General features: G+C 35.7%; 5 protein-coding genes across 14 annotated transcripts; 3 read left to right on the top strand and 2 right to left on the bottom strand.

The window, feature by feature from the left end:
• The first annotated feature begins 201 nt into the window (after positions 1-201).
• LOC116428161 (uncharacterized) lies at positions 202-2035 on the top strand. Of its 3 annotated transcripts, none has more exons than XM_031979432.2 (3): positions 202-331; positions 386-626; positions 732-2035. In XM_031979432.2, exons 2-3 carry the CDS (start codon positions 530-532, stop codon positions 1106-1108), a joined length of 474 nt encoding a protein of 157 aa, XP_031835292.1. In that variant the 5' UTR covers positions 202-331; positions 386-529; the 3' UTR covers positions 1109-2035. The 3 variants fall into 3 exon arrangements, with proteins under 3 accessions (XP_031835292.1, XP_031835293.1, XP_031835291.1); XM_031979433.2 differs by having other exon boundaries at positions 213-331; positions 401-626; XM_031979431.2 differs by having other exon boundaries at positions 238-331; positions 373-626.
• LOC116428158 (epimerase family protein SDR39U1) lies at positions 1254-3050 on the bottom strand. 2 transcript variants are annotated; one of them, XM_031979424.2, is made up of 6 exons: positions 2901-3050; positions 2454-2560; positions 2111-2381; positions 1767-2032; positions 1583-1696; positions 1254-1503 (listed from the first exon to the last, which is right to left on the bottom strand). In XM_031979424.2, exons 2-6 carry the CDS (start codon positions 2526-2528, stop codon positions 1393-1395), a joined length of 837 nt encoding a protein of 278 aa, XP_031835284.1. In that variant the 5' UTR covers positions 2529-2560; positions 2901-3050; the 3' UTR covers positions 1254-1392. The 2 variants fall into 2 exon arrangements, with proteins under 2 accessions (XP_031835284.1, XP_031835283.1); XM_031979423.2 differs by lacking the exon at positions 2901-3050 and adding an exon at positions 2643-2792.
• MED10 (mediator complex subunit 10) lies at positions 2960-3809 on the top strand. Its single transcript, XM_031979436.2, has 3 exons — positions 2960-3107; positions 3427-3510; positions 3595-3809. Exons 1-3 carry the CDS (start codon positions 2986-2988, stop codon positions 3782-3784), a joined length of 396 nt encoding a protein of 131 aa, XP_031835296.1. The 5' UTR covers positions 2960-2985; the 3' UTR covers positions 3785-3809.
• Positions 3810-4253: 444 nt separating this feature from the next.
• Hexo1 (beta-hexosaminidase 1) lies at positions 4254-7919 on the top strand. Of its 5 annotated transcripts, none has more exons than XM_031979418.2 (8): positions 4254-4457; positions 4542-4565; positions 5269-5353; positions 5466-5677; positions 6102-6548; positions 6697-7208; positions 7319-7449; positions 7551-7919. In XM_031979418.2, exons 1-8 carry the CDS (start codon positions 4254-4256, stop codon positions 7781-7783), a joined length of 1848 nt encoding a protein of 615 aa, XP_031835278.2. In that variant the 3' UTR covers positions 7784-7919. The 5 variants fall into 5 exon arrangements, with proteins under 5 accessions (XP_031835278.2, XP_031835280.1, XP_031835279.2 ...); XM_031979419.2 differs by having other exon boundaries at positions 4367-4470; XM_076365657.1 differs by having other exon boundaries at positions 4415-4565; positions 5251-5353.
• Positions 7920-7934: 15 nt separating this feature from the next.
• Positions 7935-17248, bottom strand: Adcy2 (adenylate cyclase type 2 Ac76E). 3 transcript variants are annotated; one of them, XM_031979409.2, is made up of 19 exons: positions 16645-17246; positions 15114-15280; positions 14415-14744; positions 13996-14190; positions 13810-13916; positions 13538-13649; positions 13266-13393; positions 13025-13183; positions 12810-12942; positions 12614-12678; positions 12377-12482; positions 12147-12211; positions 11874-12050; positions 10100-10352; positions 9758-9921; positions 9448-9688; positions 9029-9283; positions 8686-8803; positions 7935-8364 (listed from the first exon to the last, which is right to left on the bottom strand). In XM_031979409.2, exons 1-19 carry the CDS (start codon positions 16700-16702, stop codon positions 8099-8101), a joined length of 3099 nt encoding a protein of 1032 aa, XP_031835269.1. In that variant the 5' UTR covers positions 16703-17246; the 3' UTR covers positions 7935-8098. The 3 variants fall into 3 exon arrangements, with proteins under 3 accessions (XP_031835269.1, XP_031835270.1, XP_076221764.1); XM_031979410.2 differs by lacking the exon at positions 8686-8803 and having other exon boundaries at positions 8228-8364; positions 16645-17247; XM_076365649.1 differs by lacking the exons at positions 7935-8364; positions 8686-8803 and having other exon boundaries at positions 9214-9357; positions 16645-17248.
• Positions 17249-17685: the final 437 nt, after the last annotated feature.

Below are 17685 nucleotides of genomic sequence, written 5' to 3'. Positions count from 1 at the left end.
AATAACAGCTGTTCTTGTTGCACGCGCCATTTTATAATCTGCCGATTTCTTATTTGTGTATATGTCGTGCGCTTGTTTGCATATGTTAGTTTGGCATTCTTCCATGCGTCGTCTCGTGTTTTGTCAGGCTGTAATCTAAATTTTTTTTTTGTATACATATGTATATGTGTACACAAAAAATATTTACATCATGTATATATTACATTACCTAGTTATTTACAACTAGATGTATAAAATGTACGATACGATACAACACTGATCGCTTGCCGTCTATTATTTACCTCTGTTTTCATTCCCCCCGATTTTATTTCAGTGATAATCAAATGTACAGGTATTATTATATACAGAGCTATTAAATACCACTTTATTTAGTTTCGTTTTTCAGATAGCAATATTTCAGCGAATAACAATTGAGAAACAGTTTTAAACATCTTTCTGATACATCACCAAAATTTATTTTATTACTGTGATATAAATGTTATTTTAATCAAAACTTGAATGTAAATGTGAACAATTTCCACGATGTAATATGATTTTATCTACGAAACCTCGAATTATAATTTCGAATGAACGAAAATTACATGTTTCCCGGAAACCGAAATTTATCACATTATCGTTCCTCAGTCGTAAGATATAATTATATTTGTGTATATTCATTTTCTTTGAAATTTTTTGTGTATATGTGTATATTATATAGATGGAATATTAAAATTGCCGTTTATTATTTTCAGTGACAGTAATTATTTTCATTAAAATATTCTGGCCTACAACAAACAACTATCTTTATCGAATTATCTTATTTCTGGGAGAGATCATTTTTTGTTTAGACACAGTTGGAGAATGTCAAGACTTATTATTAGACAGGGATAAGGATATTGCTGTTATTAAAAAATACACTTGGCTGGACAAGTTATGTTTGAAAACAGGGTGTAACTTTTGTACTGTATTTAAACTAAGCAACATCAGATATGTTGGAATTTCAATAGAGATGGGTCTTTTCATCCTGTGCAAAGATGGGAAAACAATTTCTGTGAATATGCAAGGTTTTACAAGGAAAGAACTGCAAGAACTTCGAAAAGAAATAAATTTCTTTTTGAGTGAAAAATGATAATCATGTTTTATAAGTCTTTGAACAATATAAAGAAAATCAGTTATTAATTTCACAATTTTAACGGTATATGAAAGAAGGTATGGACTTCCTTTACCTACATTGTCATATACAAACTATGATTGATTTTATACAACATAGGATCTAATATTTTTTTAATTATTGAATCAACATATATTTATGTATGTAAGTACACATGCTTAGGAATTACTATTGTATTTTATAAATATGTACAATTAAACTTCAGTTTAGTATAATTGAGCGTTTATCTAACTCTAAATAAGTTACTTTTTACCAAGTATCTCTGCACATGCAGAATTTATATCTGGATATTTGTACTCAAATCCTAATTTCTTAACGCGTTTTGGCATAACTTTTTGTCCCTCCAGCATAATCTGAAAAGAAGTATAGTATAATTGTCAAAAGCAATATTATAATAATTTAATGAATGTCATTAACTACTTTGTTACTAACTTTCGCACGTTCTTGGTTTAACAGGATGTTCAGAACAGGGCGCGGAATAGGAAGAAATGCGGGTCTCCACATTGTCGATGCAAATGTTTTTGTAAATTCTTTGTTTGTTATAATCTGTTAAGAATATTTTTTAAAGTGAGTTGGCTTGTAAAAGTTTAACTCTGGTTGGTTTTAAAATAATTACCTGTGGAGCAACTCCATTCAATATACCATGCACATTTTCTTCTCTAAGTGAAAATAGAAACATATTGACTAAATCTGTTATGTGTATCCATGGCATATATTGATTTCCATTAGCAATTGGACCACCCAAACCCATAAAAAATGGCAAATATATCTGTTTAATCATACCACCATCTTTTCCTAATACAACACCAGATCTAATTGTAATCTGTCTAATGTTGCTATTTGGTGGTATTTGTGCAGCTGTCTCCCATTTGTGACAAAGTTCTGGCACATAAAAGGATCGTATAATACTAATACAATCGATACAGTATGAAAAGATTAAACATAAAATATAGAGTTTACCTGATAAAAAGTCATATTTTTCACAATTGCTTTCTTCTGTATACTCAATATCATTATCAGGTTTATAATAAGCTACTCCAGAAATTGTTACAAAAACATTAGCTTTTGTGTTTACTATTGCTTTAACCAGAGATTTAGTTGTTCTCACCCGGCTGTTTATAACATTTTGCTTAAATCCTTCTGACCAACGTTGAAAACCAAGTATATTTTGACCGGCAACATTAATCACAGCCGATGTATCTTCAGGTAAACCATAATATTCTACATCATGCTACGGATTTTACATTATGTATTAATATTGTCAATTATTCAATTTACGTAAATATCATGTACTTCACGTTACCCATGACATTCGATTAAGTCCAGGCATTCGAGAAATACATGTACATGAAATACCTTCAAGAGTTAGTGCCTTCATTATATGTGATCCGATGAAACCTCTACCACCACCTAAAACAATTACATAATTGGGTAATATATTTATGACATAACCTAATAATTGATAGGATTTTCAAAGTGAAAACGAACTTGCCTACAACTACGCGATTCAAAGTCATATTATTAATAAAATTAAGACTTTGTACAGTATAATATCGAATATTATTATTTAAGTATATCCGTTACTGTGTCGTAACAGAAATACTAATTGTAATTCTGTATAAATTGCTCAGAATTACACTCTCATAAGTTTTATATATTTATAAATTCATCATTCTTTCCACAGGATTGGTTATGATTACACTGTCTGTGAACAAAATTATAGGTACCTACTTCTGTATAAGGTACTTACCATACTATATGTATAAAAGCATCATAAGGAAGATGTGCAGTGTCGTGTAAGTTAGTACTTAGTTACGCATCATGAATGATTAAACATGGCGTCCGCGCTAGAAAATTTAGAAACACAATTGGAACTGTTTATCGAAAATGTAAGGCAAATACGTATTATAGTGAGCGATTTTCAACCTCAAGGACAAAATGTACTGAATCAGAAGATGTAAGTGTTATAATATGTAATTATTTTTGAATCATTACTTTTATATAAGAGGTATTGTTGTTTGTATCGTTTATGCTTACCCAGTGTCGATTTGTTCTTTGTACACTGACACTTGTGCTTTGTAGTTCGAATGTTGAAATATTCATAATATCTGACTTTGTTTCATTTTGTTGATTTCGAATATATCTTTCCGAAAAAATCAAGAAAACATCAACTTTTGAATCGTTGAAAATATTCATATATACAACTAAACAACAATTTATATACTGTGTTAAGATAAGAATATTGTATTGTATTATTTCATCATTTTTGGTTTCAGTCAACTTTTAGTAAACGGTTTGCAAGAAATAGATAAACTTAAGTCTCAGGTTCAAGATGTTCATGTACCCTTGGAAGTTTTTGAGTGAGTACACATGGATTAATTTAGCTAGATCTTCTATAAACAACTATTAAAATGAGAGGTTTAATTGCTTTTATATGGTTTCAGTTACATAGATCAAGGCAGAAATCCGCAATTGTATACAAAAGACTGCATAGAGAAAGCATTAACAAAAAATGAGCAAGTAAAAGGAAAAATTGATGCGTATAGAAAATTTAAAGCAAATATGCTGGTAGAACTGAATAGAGTATTTCCACATGAATTGGCCAAATATAGAGCGATACGTGGCGACGAATGAAGAAATAAAAAGAATTATTTAGAATGGTGCTGTGTGTTTGTTTCTGTTCCATTAATTTTTTAATTAGTTAATGATTATATACTATAGGTGTTATAGATGACTAAGCTTACTTACAGAAGGAACTGTGATTAGTTTATACCATTCATCAAATAAAGTCATAACATGTATTACGTTTCAAAGAATGCGTCGCAAGACAATATAATTTACAAGACATTAGTTAATATATTTTTTTTGTCTGTAAAGAACACATAACATTGTACTGTTATTTATCGCAAGATGAAAAACAAACGACTTGTAAATCATTTGTTTGCCGATAAACAAGTATTATATTTCATTGTTTTTAATGCTTTTTTTCGATTGATCAATTTCAATCGATCTATTTCTGGAATAGGTCAATGGACAGAATATATGAATTTGGAAAAGACGTCAACAATCGAAAATAAGTGAATAGTGGACATTGATTTTTTCTATGCAATTACATTTTTGTACTTTACAAGTAAATTATATTGGTGGTACTATTTTCTTTCGATATTGTACAAAAAGGTTTCTAAATTTATTACATGGCGTTGTTCAGCCGCCATTCCTTAATTCCCCTTCCAACTGCGACGAAAGTTCGATATTAACGCGAAGAGGAGGATTAAGTAGTTTGAAGGAAGCCGTGTGGTCACACGAGGTACAACGATCTCGTACGTAGGTGTTGTTTAAACAGTATGATCGTCTTATTAATTGCAGTGTTTCTCCTTCAAATTAATTTTAGGGTATACGCGGAGGATTCGTATTGGTAAGTGTTCAAGTATCCATTTGATATCATATTCACGGTACATTTATAGTTCATTTTGTATTTGACGTCTTGTACTTTATACACATCTATAAGCACATGTATACATACCGACATACGTATATAAATTTAACGTATAGGAAGGTGTACGAGCACCGTATATGACTACGTGTTTTAATGTAATGTAAATACGTATGTAAGTAAGTATGTATGTACTTACGTGCATGACGTACGGGCGCGAGTAAGTAAATATCTATGTGTAGATTATATTGATAAATCTGCAAAAGATAGATATATTGATAATGAATGTACGTACTACACTAGTTGTATGAATAATGCAATAATGAGTTTTTTTCAATCATATGCATCCAACAACGGTATTCACCGTTAGTAGTGCATAATTATGAAGAAGAGAGTATTTTTTTACGTGCCATTATTGCTATAGTATAATATTTACAAATTATCGAATGTAAATGGCGATGTTGACGTGTTGTGTTATGTTTGATTTGATTAGAAATCGAGACCGCGGTCTATTCCTTTCACGGTGAAAGTAACAAGTGTACTGTACACGTAAATCGTAAATAATTCGACTCAGGAAAGAGATATGACATTAATCTTTGACAAAATTAAACATTCGTATATAGATAAAATATTGCGGTATAAATAAACTGTATCATATTGTATAAAGTATTAAATTTCCACGTAGTTCTCGATGGCATTACATATGCGAGGGAGGGCTTTGCAAGAAACAATTAATCACGAAGGAAACGATTGCTCCGGTATCGTTGGAAGTATGTGAATTATTTTGCGGCGCATCAAGCTCGTTGTGGCCGAAACCAACCGGTCACCTATCTCTAAGCAAAGCTATGGTTCAACTTGATCTTAATCGAATCTCGATAATAGATCTAAAAAATGGAACGCAAATTAGGCATCTGTTGGAAGAAAATGTAATTTTACTGAGAAAAAATGCGAAGAAATCTGTCAGCAAATTATTAGAGACTGGTGGTTCCGTGATGTTTTTGCGATTCATTGGAATTCTCGAAACTGATAATATTAAATTGACTCTACACACGGACGAAAGTTATACCCTGACGGTTTCCAAGGTGGACAAATCGGTGAGGTTGCCAATTATTTCAAGAATATTTTTTTTTCTTCCCATTAGGTTCCGATTTCTGTTGTTAGCTGACAATTTTTTTCTCCCGGAACATTTAAAAAAATATGAAGACCCAATCGGCACGTCAAGGTGAACCGCTCTTATCTGATCGAGCGGTACCAAGATGTAGAAAATTTGAAATGTAGAAATGAATCAAAAAATTTTATAGTTTTATAGATACAAAATAGTATCACAGTTTCATGGTTCTGTAATTTTATACCTTTTTTCTATAATTTTTTATTGGTTTTATATTTATATACTTGTCATCTACTATTAGTCTCGTGTATATTTGAAAAGATGAAATTGATTATTTCAAATACTTTGGCTGGAAATACATTGGAAGCGGATTGCAAGAAAATTTGATGTTTGTTCTTTTTAATATTTAGATACTAAACGCAACGATAACGGCAAAATCTTATTTTGGTGCGCGCCATGCCTTAGAAACGTTGAGCCAATTGATCGTATTCGACGATTTACGAAATCAAATTGAAATTCCGAGCGATGTTTCGATTTCCGATGGACCTGTTTATCCTTACCGTGGTATATTACTGGACACCAGTCGAAATTACTTTGACAAATCCGCAATATTACGAACGATCGATGGAATGGCCATGTCGAAGTTAAACACTTTTCATTGGCACATTATCGATTCCCATAGTTTTCCTTATGTAAGTAGAACGTGGCCAAAATTTTCGAAATTTGGCTCTTATACGGCCACGAAGATTTATAACGAGGAGGATATCAAAGAAATCATCGCGTATGGACTTATTCGAGGCGTTCGAGTTCTACCTGAATTTGATGCACCTGCCCATGTAGGGGAAGGATGGCAATGGGTAAACGTATACATGTTTCATTTGTGATCGTGATCGTAATCGTAATTGGAATCATAATCACAATCATTGTCATAAAAAATAGTTAAATAGTGGGTGGTTATAGAGTATAGGTATACTTGTGTGATAGCATTACGCCATGGGCTTTTAGGTGGAGGATGATGCCGTCGTTTGTTTCAAAGCTGAACCCTGGAGAAAGTATTGCGTTGAACCACCCTGCGGTCAACTTAATCCGACTAGTGAAAAAGTATATGAAATTCTCGAAGGAATCTATAGAGATATGATTCAGGATTTCCAACCAGACATTTTTCATATGGGCGGAGATGAAGTGAATTTGAACTGTTGGAATTCTTCGAGCGCTATAACAAGTTGGATGCAAACTGTGAAAGGTTGGAATCTATCGGAATCAAGTTTCTACATGCTTTGGGATCATTTTCAGAGCAACGCATTGAAAGCATTAAACGTCGCCAATGACGGTAAAGATATACCTGTTGTTTTGTGGACCAGCGGTTTAACCAGCGCTGAAAATATTCAATATCTGAATCCTAGCAAATACATTGTACAAATTTGGACAACTAAAGACGATTCTACCATCGATAGACTGTTACGAAACAATTTTCAAATAATTTTTTCAAATTACGATGCGCTTTATTTGGACTGCGGGTGAGTAAATATTTCTTGCTTATTATTATTGTTGTTGTTGTTGTTGTTGTTGTTGTTGTTGTTGTTCTCATTATGAATTTTGATCAAACTCCAGTTTGGGTTCATTTTAGTTTTGCAGCTTGGATAGGCGAAGGTAATAATTGGTGTGCACCTTACAAAGGTTGGCAAAATGTTTATGATAATTCTCCTTTGATGATAATCCGGTCAAAACGTCTCGAGAATAAGAAGAATCTTATATTAGGTAATATCTTGTATCTCCTTGTGCCGAAATTGCGAAAATTTGCGTTCTTGCAACGAGCGAAATAAATGGTAATTATATACGTAATACATTTCTCACGATAGGAGGAGAAGCAGCTCTTTGGGCTGAGCAAGCTGATAGTGTTACGATTGATTCAAAAATTTGGCCTAGAGCTGCGGCACTTGCCGAAAGATTGTGGGCAGAACCAAACTCGTCTTGGATTCACGCAGAGCAGAGAATGCTCAGGCAGAGAGAACGATACGTAACGAGAGGAATCTCTGCCGAAAGCTTGCAGCCCGAGTGGTGTTTGCTAAATCAAGGTCTCTGTTACGCGTAACTATTGCTGTGCCATTACTATATTACTATTATACTCAAATTATTTTATAAGTAACTAATAAACAGCTGTTTTCTTATAAATACATTTATAAGAACCATTCTGTTCGCTTCGCGCTTCAACTCTATTCGTATAAATAAGTAAAGATACATAGTAAAAAAAGCATACGTCCGTATTTCATTGTATTCGATCCATACACTGTACATTCTCTTGGTCTTGCACATTTAAAACCAAGTAGATCGGTAGTTATTCTAACCCATTCGTTTCTTTTGTTCATATTTTCATCTGTTTTGTAAGTTCACCGTTAAGCTAGCAATTCTAGTAAGTTTCTTCTTTGTTGTCAAAAGATGTTTTCAGAAAATACGTGACCAAAGTTCCTTTTCCTTTAACGTAAGTGGGTCCTCGACATGTTAATTCGTATCCAGCATTCATTAAAATTTTGGCTGTGTCTTCGGTGACTTGGAGTTTTCCCATTTCTCCACAGCTGTCCATCCTGGATGCTACGTTTACAGTGTTCCCCCAAATGTCGTATTGAGGTTTTTGGGCTCCAATTACGCCAGCTATTACGGGTCCATGATTTAACCCTAAGGAAAGAAGGAAAGAAAGAAAGAAAGAAAGAGAAAAAGGAGGAGGAGGAGGAGGAGGTGGGAGGGTCCACATTTTTATTATTATTATTATCGGCATTATTATTATTATTATTGTTGTTATTATTATTATTATTATTATTATTATCGTCGTCGTCGTAATCATCATCATCATCATTATCATCATCATCATTATCATCATCATCATCATTATTATTATTATTGGGACATTGATTTGAAGCGGTGTCATTGCATAGATAAAGAAAAAGTTAAATCGGAAAATCGCTGTGAATGGGAACATCGTTACGTCCTGCGACTTACCTATTCTCAGTTTAAATCTTTGAAAAGATTCTTTATTGATTTGATCTAAAATCGTCATGAGAGCGAGGGCAAATTCGACAAGGACGATTATATTGTGATCTTGTTGCTTGAGCGGGTCCTAAAAATCGGTGAATGGGAAAGATATATCAAGACGAGTTGTTTAGAAACAGTCTGATCTCGAAACGAGATATGCAATTGCATGATCAATCATGTGCGGTATAGTTTTACTATTGATTACATTGTATCGCGTGACGGCCAAGTTAAGGAAAAAAAGAACAAAATTATATCGTTGCCATATATTCGACGGCGCGACAAATAACTGATAAATGACGAACTACTCTACCTTTTCATCGGTGTCTTCTTTCCCTGGACTGAGACCTGAGGCAAGCATGTAAGTGCTACCGATGGTTTTAATTTTTTCTATGCAGGAGAATTTTGGTTTCAGTAATAATTTATCAAAATCACAGATAATTTCGTTTAACAGCCTCAGGCATTCCAGTCCTTGTTTATTTATGTCTGTTTCATCGTAAAACTCTTTGTAATTGGGAATGGATGCGAACATAACCGCGATGCTGCTGTATCTTTCGTGGTAAAGATCCTGTCATAATCATGAAAAGGAAGATGAACGAATCCATGAACCTTTCATGGAATTAGTTCGTTCGATGAACCGTTCTTATAATTAAACGGAACGATTAGTAGCGTATTTAGGTGGTTAATGTTTGCGTAGACGTCTGTTACAATTAATTCGTTGATTGGACTCACCTGAGTGGCTCTCATATTTGTTAGAAAATGTTCGGCTACATGAGCCGGTAATATATTTTCAAGGAGAATCTTGTTGATGCCTCGCATAGTTTCCACCTGTTCCTGTTCAACTTTTAGCTTACTCTGCCATAGAAAATCAACCCTAGAAGTGTATTCGACTTGCCTGTCCAAAACGTGAAGCACGAGGCATACAATTACCAGTGAATATCCGATTCGAAGCAAACTATGAATATGATAATATCTGAAACATAAGATAGCTAACGTAACAAGTCAGCGTATGATAGCTAACGTAATAATTCATAGCACTTACTCATCGTTTTCAATCGCGTGATACAACCACACGATCGGCACCTGCGATAACGTGACAAGAATCGTTGTAACGGATGTACACATTACGAAAAATTTCAACAAAAAGTCGACACGTAAGTGAGTCCAACCAACGATCAGTACCATCACCGCAGAATAGACGTACAACTGAAACAACTTTTTCCCTTAAAATACTTTTTCCTATTATATCATATATCATATATTGTATTATACATATATACATAGTGTTATAGTACTACGTACGTGCTTGCATATATTCGTAGATACATATAGGAATGCATCGTTGAAAGTTGAAATTAATAATATGGATGATGGTAATACATACCGGCATGGCATCGTATCCATTTGTCTGATCGACATCAATCAGACTGAGCATGGAGGACAGAATCGACAAGAATACCGTAACCAAGTACGTTATTATTCTGATGGTTCTATTCTTAGCCAATCGATCTCTGATATGTTCGCTGTCGGTTCTAGTTTTGGTTCTGTTTCTGATTGTGGTGGACAACCACGATGCAGCAGCGATAATGGATAAGAAGAAGAGACCAGGTATGAAAGAACCGTAAACTGTAACGCTTCTGTAACAGAAATACGGTTCTATGCTCGAAAATTAGTAGCCGCTCTCGTCAGTCTGTTTTCAATATTCATTTTCTATATTCAAACGAATCAAATGATTTCGTTACGTCGTGCAACTACGACTAACTTTGATTCACTGTGGTCTCAACCCTCTTGAAACAGTACGTTGACGATACTTGTTTTGGAACGAAAGAAAAACTTTTCAAAGCCACAGTTATTGAATTCACCGATCGCGCGATCACACCGTCGCCGCGCCGCGGCACGACGTTACAGAGTTATTGATAACACTGTGAAACAAATTTTGATCTATGTTAGTTTTTGCAATAGCCACTATGTAATTCTTATAGAGTTCCTTACCCTAAATACGAATCCGAAAACCAAATTGCTGGGCCAGGTCCAGTTTTCGAAAAAACTGGGATTTTGTAAAAACGGTCGAATTTTTCAGAAAACCAAGTGTTACGTGAAAACTAAAAACGATAGGCAGTTAAAATTTGTCGCAAAAAATAAAGGAGACTTGCCCGATCACGTAGCTATAAAAATTTTGAATTTTGCGTATCATTAAATGTTTGTAAACGGTGATCAAAGTTTAAAAAACCTTCCACGGTCCATATAATGTTTAATTGTTTACTAAACCCACCTAACCGACCAGCTAAACCCACCTAACCTACCCGTTAAACCCACCTAACCGACCTGCTAAACCCACCTAACACACCTAACCGACCTGCTAAATCCACCTAACCTATATATATATTAAATATATTTAATTAAATAAAAATTATATATTAAATAAAAATTGCTTGTTTTCTAAAAGGAAAAACATCATTGTAATCGATTTTTTAAATGGTACATCTAATGATATTCTCAGTATTAAATTTGACATAAAAAACTATTAAACAAAGTACGATCTACAATGGATGTTTACTGGAAGTATTTTTATTCGTTATAGTTTCAGTAAACTTGATTAGTTTTTAAAAACATTTCACACATCTAATACTTTCAAAATATTAATAATCGACAGATAATAAAATTTATACCGACCATCTTGACTGATTCGATAGTTTCAGTGTTAATCATCGTAATAATATTACTCGTATATGTGTATTCACATATTAAACAGCAAAGCAAATTCGTGCTGGCCAACCCACTTTTCGTAGAAATGTAACAGAAGTGCATACAAAGTACGCGCATCTACCTTTTTTTAAACTTTGATCACAGTTTACAAACATTTAATGATACGCAAAATTCAAAATTTTTATAGCTACGTGATCGGGCAAGTCTCCTTTATTTTTTGCGACAAATTTTAACTGCCTATCGTTTTTAGTTTTCACGTAACACTTGGTTTTCTGAAAAATTCGACCGATTTTACAAAATCCCTGACCTGACCCAGCAATTTGGTTTTCGGATTCGTATTTAGGGTAAGGAACTCTATAAGAATTACATAGTGGCTATTGCAAAAACTAACATAGATCAAAATTTGTTCCACAGTGTAATCGTAAGAAAACGTGGGACTGTAGTATACTTACCTGGGCAAATAAATAATCTGAATGAAGAAAATGATTGCGTAAATGGCGATGGATGCGGGCAAGTAGCAGGAACACTGCTCGTCGATCTGTTCACGGAACCGAAGTTCTTCAGCTTGGTCGTTGAAGCGATAGGTAAGGGGAGACATACCATCGGTACCATTTCCACTGCACCATCGTCTGTCACATTTGCACGCGAGAATATAAACGTAGCTTGAATCGATGCACGATACGGTTACTTTGACCAATACTTAAGAAACAAGGATAAAAACTCACTTTACATCGACGAAACAACTGGAATTACTGTTTCCCAAAAGATTCGACTCGATCATCGCGATACTCTGGAATGAAAAGGAAATGTTATCTTATCATGGTTCCCATTGTTTTTCGCTCTAGAATTTTCCATGCAGAAAACAAAGGAAACCGGTGCAAAAAGAAGCAAAAAGAAATAAAAAGAACCAAAAGAGTATAATTTCTTATGTTTTATTTTTTCTTTAGCCACTTACCGTCAGACCAATATTTTTTGCGAGGGTAGCTTCTGCGATATTGGCGAACGGTTTATCCGCGCCCCAACTTTCTACGTACTTGGTCATTTTGCTACTCGGTCTTGATCTGTTCGAAATCAATGGAAAAGCTTTTCTTAATTTTCGATTTGGTTAATTGATCAGGGTCATACGCAAACCAAATTTTCTCTATTACAATTCAAGTGCACGCTACGTCGGCGGTCACCAGGCATTAGTTACCTGGACGGTATCTTTGAAGTAGGACCGAATCCTTGTCCATTTTCACCATAATCTCCGTTGGTCTTCTAATGAAAATGGAACAATCGTCACGCGGTTTCGTAGTTGGATGAATCAGAATCAGAATCAGAATCAGAAACTAGCGTAGGTACTACGTGTAATGGAATGAAACGATGTGAAGCATGATAAATGTCCTTACCCTCGGCGGGACTATCAAGAAGGTTTCAACGTTATGACGCGCGAGATAGGTCTCTCGAGAGTCTCCATGGCCAGGTTCGACCTCGAAACGGTTGCCAAGTTGTAACAAAGTAGATTTTGTTATATGTACTCGCCTTTAACGAAAAAACGAGAGCTCATTTGCAAAACTTAGTTTAGTGAAAACTGGAAAGTTAAGTACCATTTTGTTCACTATACCCCGGTAAACCACCGCTTTCCATGTGATTCGCCAAAGTAACGTCGTCACTCCAAACATCGAACTGCCATTTACGCAGACCCAGTACGCCGCATAGAACGTTTCCGGTATGTATCCCGATTCTCATGTCCACGTGAAATCCCGTTGCCTCGCGTACAAATCTGACGCGTAAACATTTGAATTGAATGAATTCGCGGGACGGGTACTCTACGATCACTCTATCGTCACTCTATGATCGCTCACCTGATCGCTTCTATCATTTCTAATCCCATATTTACACAGTTGTACGCGTGATTTGGACGGGAAATCGGTAATCCTGAAACGCAGTAGTAACAGTCACCCAGGATCTTGATTCTCATGCATTGATTATCCTAAAAATACGTGCGAAATATTTAAGAACGATCGATCCGTATGCAATTCGAACCGACATAAGTAGATAAGTATGTACATGCAAGGTAATCGAGACGATCGAGTTGCGAGGCGAACTAGAATTACAAAAAGAACTACATTTTTACCTGGGCAATTTGATCGAATCTTCCAAACAGTTCGTTCAAGGTTTTCACCAGTTCCGACGCCGACAATTGTTCCGAAAGTGGAGTGAAATTCACAATGTCCGCGTACAGGATACTAATTAAAGCGCGCCAATCGACGCAAGATCGTATCGTGTATTACGCATGTATGTTACTACTAGTACGTGTAATATTACTAACGTACCGTTTCCATTATATTACATTATATCTGTGCTATTTCATTTCAACCATTCGATTATCTAAACTTTGCAGCTTACCTAACGTTATTATGTCTTTGCACGTACATTTCGTGAAATCTCGTTTGCTGGTGTTTACTGGCCTCTTGACACGCGTCCGCCATTTTCAGCATAATGCTTCTTTTCACCTGTTCAAGAATAATCGTACGTGCCGTAAAATCCAGTAAAATGAAAACTCGCCAAATTGAAAAGTATCAAATGATTCACCTCGGCCGCGATGTACGCGGGGATAACGCTCAGCAATAGCTGTTCTTGTTGTTCTCTTTCGCATTCCAGCTTGATTCGGGACTCGATGACCGTTTTCGTTCCGGAGAATGTTCTACTATGAGCTTTTGCGGTTAAAATGCTATAGTAGGAACCAGCGAAAATCGCTCCAGCCAAGAACACAACTTCGCCGAACGTCTAAACGATCGAGCGACGGACAAATAATTATTTTACTGTCTCTTGTTGTTATTTCCGATTAAAGGAACGAAGAAACGTAGGAAATGAGAAAGATACAAAGGAAGAAAGGAAGAAAAGAAGAACGATAGACAATTAGTAAGGGAGAAAGAACAGAAAGAAGGGAGGAATTAAGAAAGCAAGCAAGCAAGCAAACAAGCAAGGAAAACAGATGGAAGTGTAGATACCTTGACCATGTCCAAGTGATTCGAATTGTCGGAAAATAGAAAGTTTCTGACCACGTGAACAAGGATAAAGATGACTGCGATGATAATTGGTGTTTGTCGAGTGGCTCTCGGCATAACGGCGATCATCGCGAGAATCATAACGAATAAAGGCACAGAACTCCTTAAGCTCAAAATTCCAAGACCAAGTATAATGGAAGAAGCGAAACCTATGAGGTACCTAGTTCTAGCCGAAGTCAATGTGGACGGCAGCTGTGTCAAGAATAACAAACTCAACGAGAAGAAGATCATTATCGTTAAGCTCGCAACAGGGATGACGGCTTTATACAGATCCTGCGAACAGGAATAGTTTGATACACATCTGCATTTCGTCTCTCGGCAAATCGGTCGTTTCTCGATTGGAAGACTTAACGCTAGTATCGTTAGTTTTATCATTTCTTCCACCCCTTGGCGAGGTATCGCCGACGATGTTCATAGCACCGATGTTTTTTTTGTTACACGTATCAGCATCCCCGCTTCTCGACCACCTTCTTTGTCTTTTGAAATCTATTATACGACTCATCTAATCCTAAGTACTTATATAGATACGATAGTCGAAAATATGAAATGTATACACTAGGTAAGTACGTACTTACGCACATCGTGCATTCGAGAAACGAAAAGAACACGTCATTAAGGACAATTGAAACGAGGTGAATTTACCCGATAGTTGGCTGCACAAATAACTCCCACGGCTATAAGCGAACCGAGTAAAGCGATAAGCAGGGTACCGGTATAAAGAGACGCCGTCAACTTCCCCTCGTACTTGTCTCGAAGCTGTTCCAATTCCTCGACATCCATTTCATTTCCAGTATGGTCCTTTGATTTCTCTAAAAAGCAACATTCATCACCGACAGTATGACACATTCGCGAACCATATACACATACTATGTATATATCTTCTCTAATTCGAAACAAATTGAAAACCCATTGACAACATTTCAATAAAACGGATCGAATCGTTATTGTATCCTAACGGAAACACGAATGGACTCCATTCCATTCCATTCCCCTTTATTCCATTTGTTTTTCCGTTTTAATGAAACGGGAGTGTCCTGGAGGAACGTCGATCGATGCGGGTTAAAACTGTGACAACCAGGACGATACTATACGCGTATACCAACAACTATATAGATCTCCGTATTTCTTTAGTAATAGGAGGTTGCGTACCAAATAAAATGATTCGAAAGCTGGACGATCTGGTCCATTAACACGTTCGCTACCAACGCTTATTCTGGTGACGGTTTCTTTAATAATAATATTTTCTTCAATCGAATAAATCTTCTAAACAAAATATTGAAAAAATGAAACAGAAACGAGTCATTTAGTTCCTGAATATAATGTCGTTTATAATTTCTAATAACAATATCCATAAGATTAATTTCATTTTCATTATGTAAAATATAGGATTACGGCCGTCGTAAATATGTGACACTAGTAGCGAACGTGTTAAACAGAATCAATTAAAAACCAACAACGAAAAAAATTTTTTCCGCTCGAGTTTACCATGAATTTTCATAGAAAGCGAAGTATATATTCGTATCGATAAGCGATTCTTTCCGATCACGCTGAACAATCAAACAAAAAGTTTGTAAACTGATGAAGAATCAGGCTAACATGAAATGTGCCTAACACAGGATACGAAGCGCTGTAGTGTTTAGGAAAAAGAAATTTTGACGATGCGATGTGAAAGCGAGTGCGGTTGCGACCGCGACCGCGACCGCGGCCGCAACCACCTTTCTTTCATATTTCTCTCTGTATGTTCCTGTCGTTTCTGCGGTACAGTTGGCCCATCACCAACAATTATTTTCGATCTATGCCGTCAGATGTTCATTTCCCTTTGCCTATACCAGATACTTACTTCTCACGATTAGTCACACATAAATGCGATGTTATTTTCGCTGCTGGTATTTTCAAGATTCAGTCGGTAATTTCGATTTCGCGTATGCGAGCAAATCCAGCGCAAGATCATTGTATTTGCGTACGGGTCAATCTTAATTGTAACCAATTCCAGTTCAAGTTTACTCACTAAATAACTCGAATCTTACTAAAATGTATTCTAACATTTTGATCTGTTACAGTAATTTTTGATCGTTTTGTAGGTACGTACATAGTACCTACTTTACGTATCCTATGCGAGAACACATCTAGTGATTGAAAAAACGACGAATTAACACACTCGACGAATCGTTACCTTTATTTGTTGCTTCCGCGTTATTGCTGGCAACATTCCCCGCTACACCCTCTTCCATTTCTTTGATGCAATCCGTTCTTTTCCGATTTGTAACTTACTGTTTTGAATCAATTGAAACTTTTTATTCCGTTGCCCTCTTATTGAAACGATGAACGAACGCTATTTTAAACCGTGTATGTTTGTACGCGCGCTGATCGTACCAATCGACGCGATCAACTTTCAAAATGAAAACAAATCGAACGAAAACGTAAGTGACATTTCAAAGGCGGTTCAACCAACACACCCTTCTAAGTAGACCGTTTTTGCAGTTTTCCTGCTTTCCTTGAATGAAAAATCAACGAACAAGTTTTCCTCGCGATCCCTCATATAGAATCCGCAATTTGATTTTTCAGTTCCAAATAACGAAATACGGAACACAAAATACGAAGTACGAAATACGAAAAACTATTACGATACTCGATAGGCAAAACCGCGTTCAACGTTTAATGTATCTTGTACTGGTCAACAACCGTTTTCGCGTGTGCAAAACTTGCAACTGGTGGCCGAATTACGAGCCAAGTTTATCGCAAAGCTTTCCTATAATCCATCCCGCGTAACTTACTCATACTAGCTACGTCTCATCTTCGGAGAAAATATACACGGTGTATACTTTTAATACAGCTGTACAGGGTGTACCATAATACGGGGGCATAGCTTTAATAATATTAAAGAAAACAACAAAATCGACAAATTGAATGTTTGTTTATCACGTTTGACCTTGTTTCCGTATTACAACTCCTGGGATGTATCAATTGTTCGGCTAAAAAAAAAAAATTGCTCGAGGATTCAAATGCGTGCCCCCCAATCGTCTCTGGTCGCCTTATCACTGGTCGATTTGATAATTTTTTGTTTACGTTATGCTAAAAACGCTTTAGAATTCTATTGATCACAATTTTCCAATGAAAAATTACCAGAAAGTACATTCCTCATAAGCTACCGCGTTTGGATAAAAAGATTCATTTTACCGTTTACAATGTTTTATTCTAGAATAGAGAAAGAAAG

This window comes from Nomia melanderi, chromosome 3 (assembly GCF_051020985.1).
Source record: "Nomia melanderi isolate GNS246 chromosome 3, iyNomMela1, whole genome shotgun sequence".
Classification (NCBI taxonomy): Eukaryota; Metazoa; Arthropoda; class Insecta; order Hymenoptera; family Halictidae; genus Nomia; species Nomia melanderi.
Note: the sequence above shows the minus strand (reverse complement) of the source record. Positions and strands in the feature narration are given on the sequence as shown.

Coding starts and splice junctions, on each gene's coding strand:
- LOC116428161 (XM_031979432.2), top strand. CDS start 530: ATGATTTTATCTACGAAACCTCGAATTATAATTTCGAATGAACGAAAA. Junction 627..731: donor CACATTATCGTTCCTCAGTC/GTAAGATATAAT, acceptor TATTATTTTCAG/TGACAGTAATTATTTTCATT.
- LOC116428158 (XM_031979423.2), bottom strand. CDS start 2,667: ATGACTTTGAATCGCGTAGTTGTAG. Junction 2,033..2,110: donor AAAATATGACTTTTTATCAG/GTAAACTCTATA, acceptor TTTATGTGCCAG/AACTTTGTCACAAATGGGAG. Junction 1,504..1,582: donor TAAACCAAGAACGTGCGAAA/GTTAGTAACAAA, acceptor ACTTCTTTTCAG/ATTATGCTGGAGGGACAAAA.
- MED10 (XM_031979436.2), top strand. CDS start 2,986: ATGGCGTCCGCGCTAGAAAATTTAGAAACACAATTGGAACTGTTTATC. Junction 3,108..3,426: donor AATGTACTGAATCAGAAGAT/GTAAGTGTTATA, acceptor TTTTGGTTTCAG/TCAACTTTTAGTAAACGGTT. Junction 3,511..3,594: donor GTACCCTTGGAAGTTTTTGA/GTGAGTACACAT, acceptor ATATGGTTTCAG/TTACATAGATCAAGGCAGAA.
- Hexo1 (XM_031979418.2), top strand. CDS start 4,254: ATGCAATTACATTTTTGTACTTTACAAGTAAATTATATTGGTGGTACT. Junction 6,549..6,696: donor TAGGGGAAGGATGGCAATGG/GTAAACGTATAC, acceptor ATGGGCTTTTAG/GTGGAGGATGATGCCGTCGT. Junction 7,450..7,550: donor TAAGAAGAATCTTATATTAG/GTAATATCTTGT, acceptor TTCTCACGATAG/GAGGAGAAGCAGCTCTTTGG.
- Adcy2 (XM_031979409.2), bottom strand. CDS start 16,702: ATGGAAGAGGGTGTAGCGGGGAATGTTGCCAGCAATAACGCGGAAGCA. Junction 13,650..13,809: donor CAAAGACATAATAACGTTAG/GTAAGCTGCAAA, acceptor CGCTTTAATTAG/TATCCTGTACGCGGACATTG. Junction 8,804..9,028: donor AAGAAGACACCGATGAAAAG/GTAGAGTAGTTC, acceptor ACCGATTTTTAG/GACCCGCTCAAGCAACAAGA.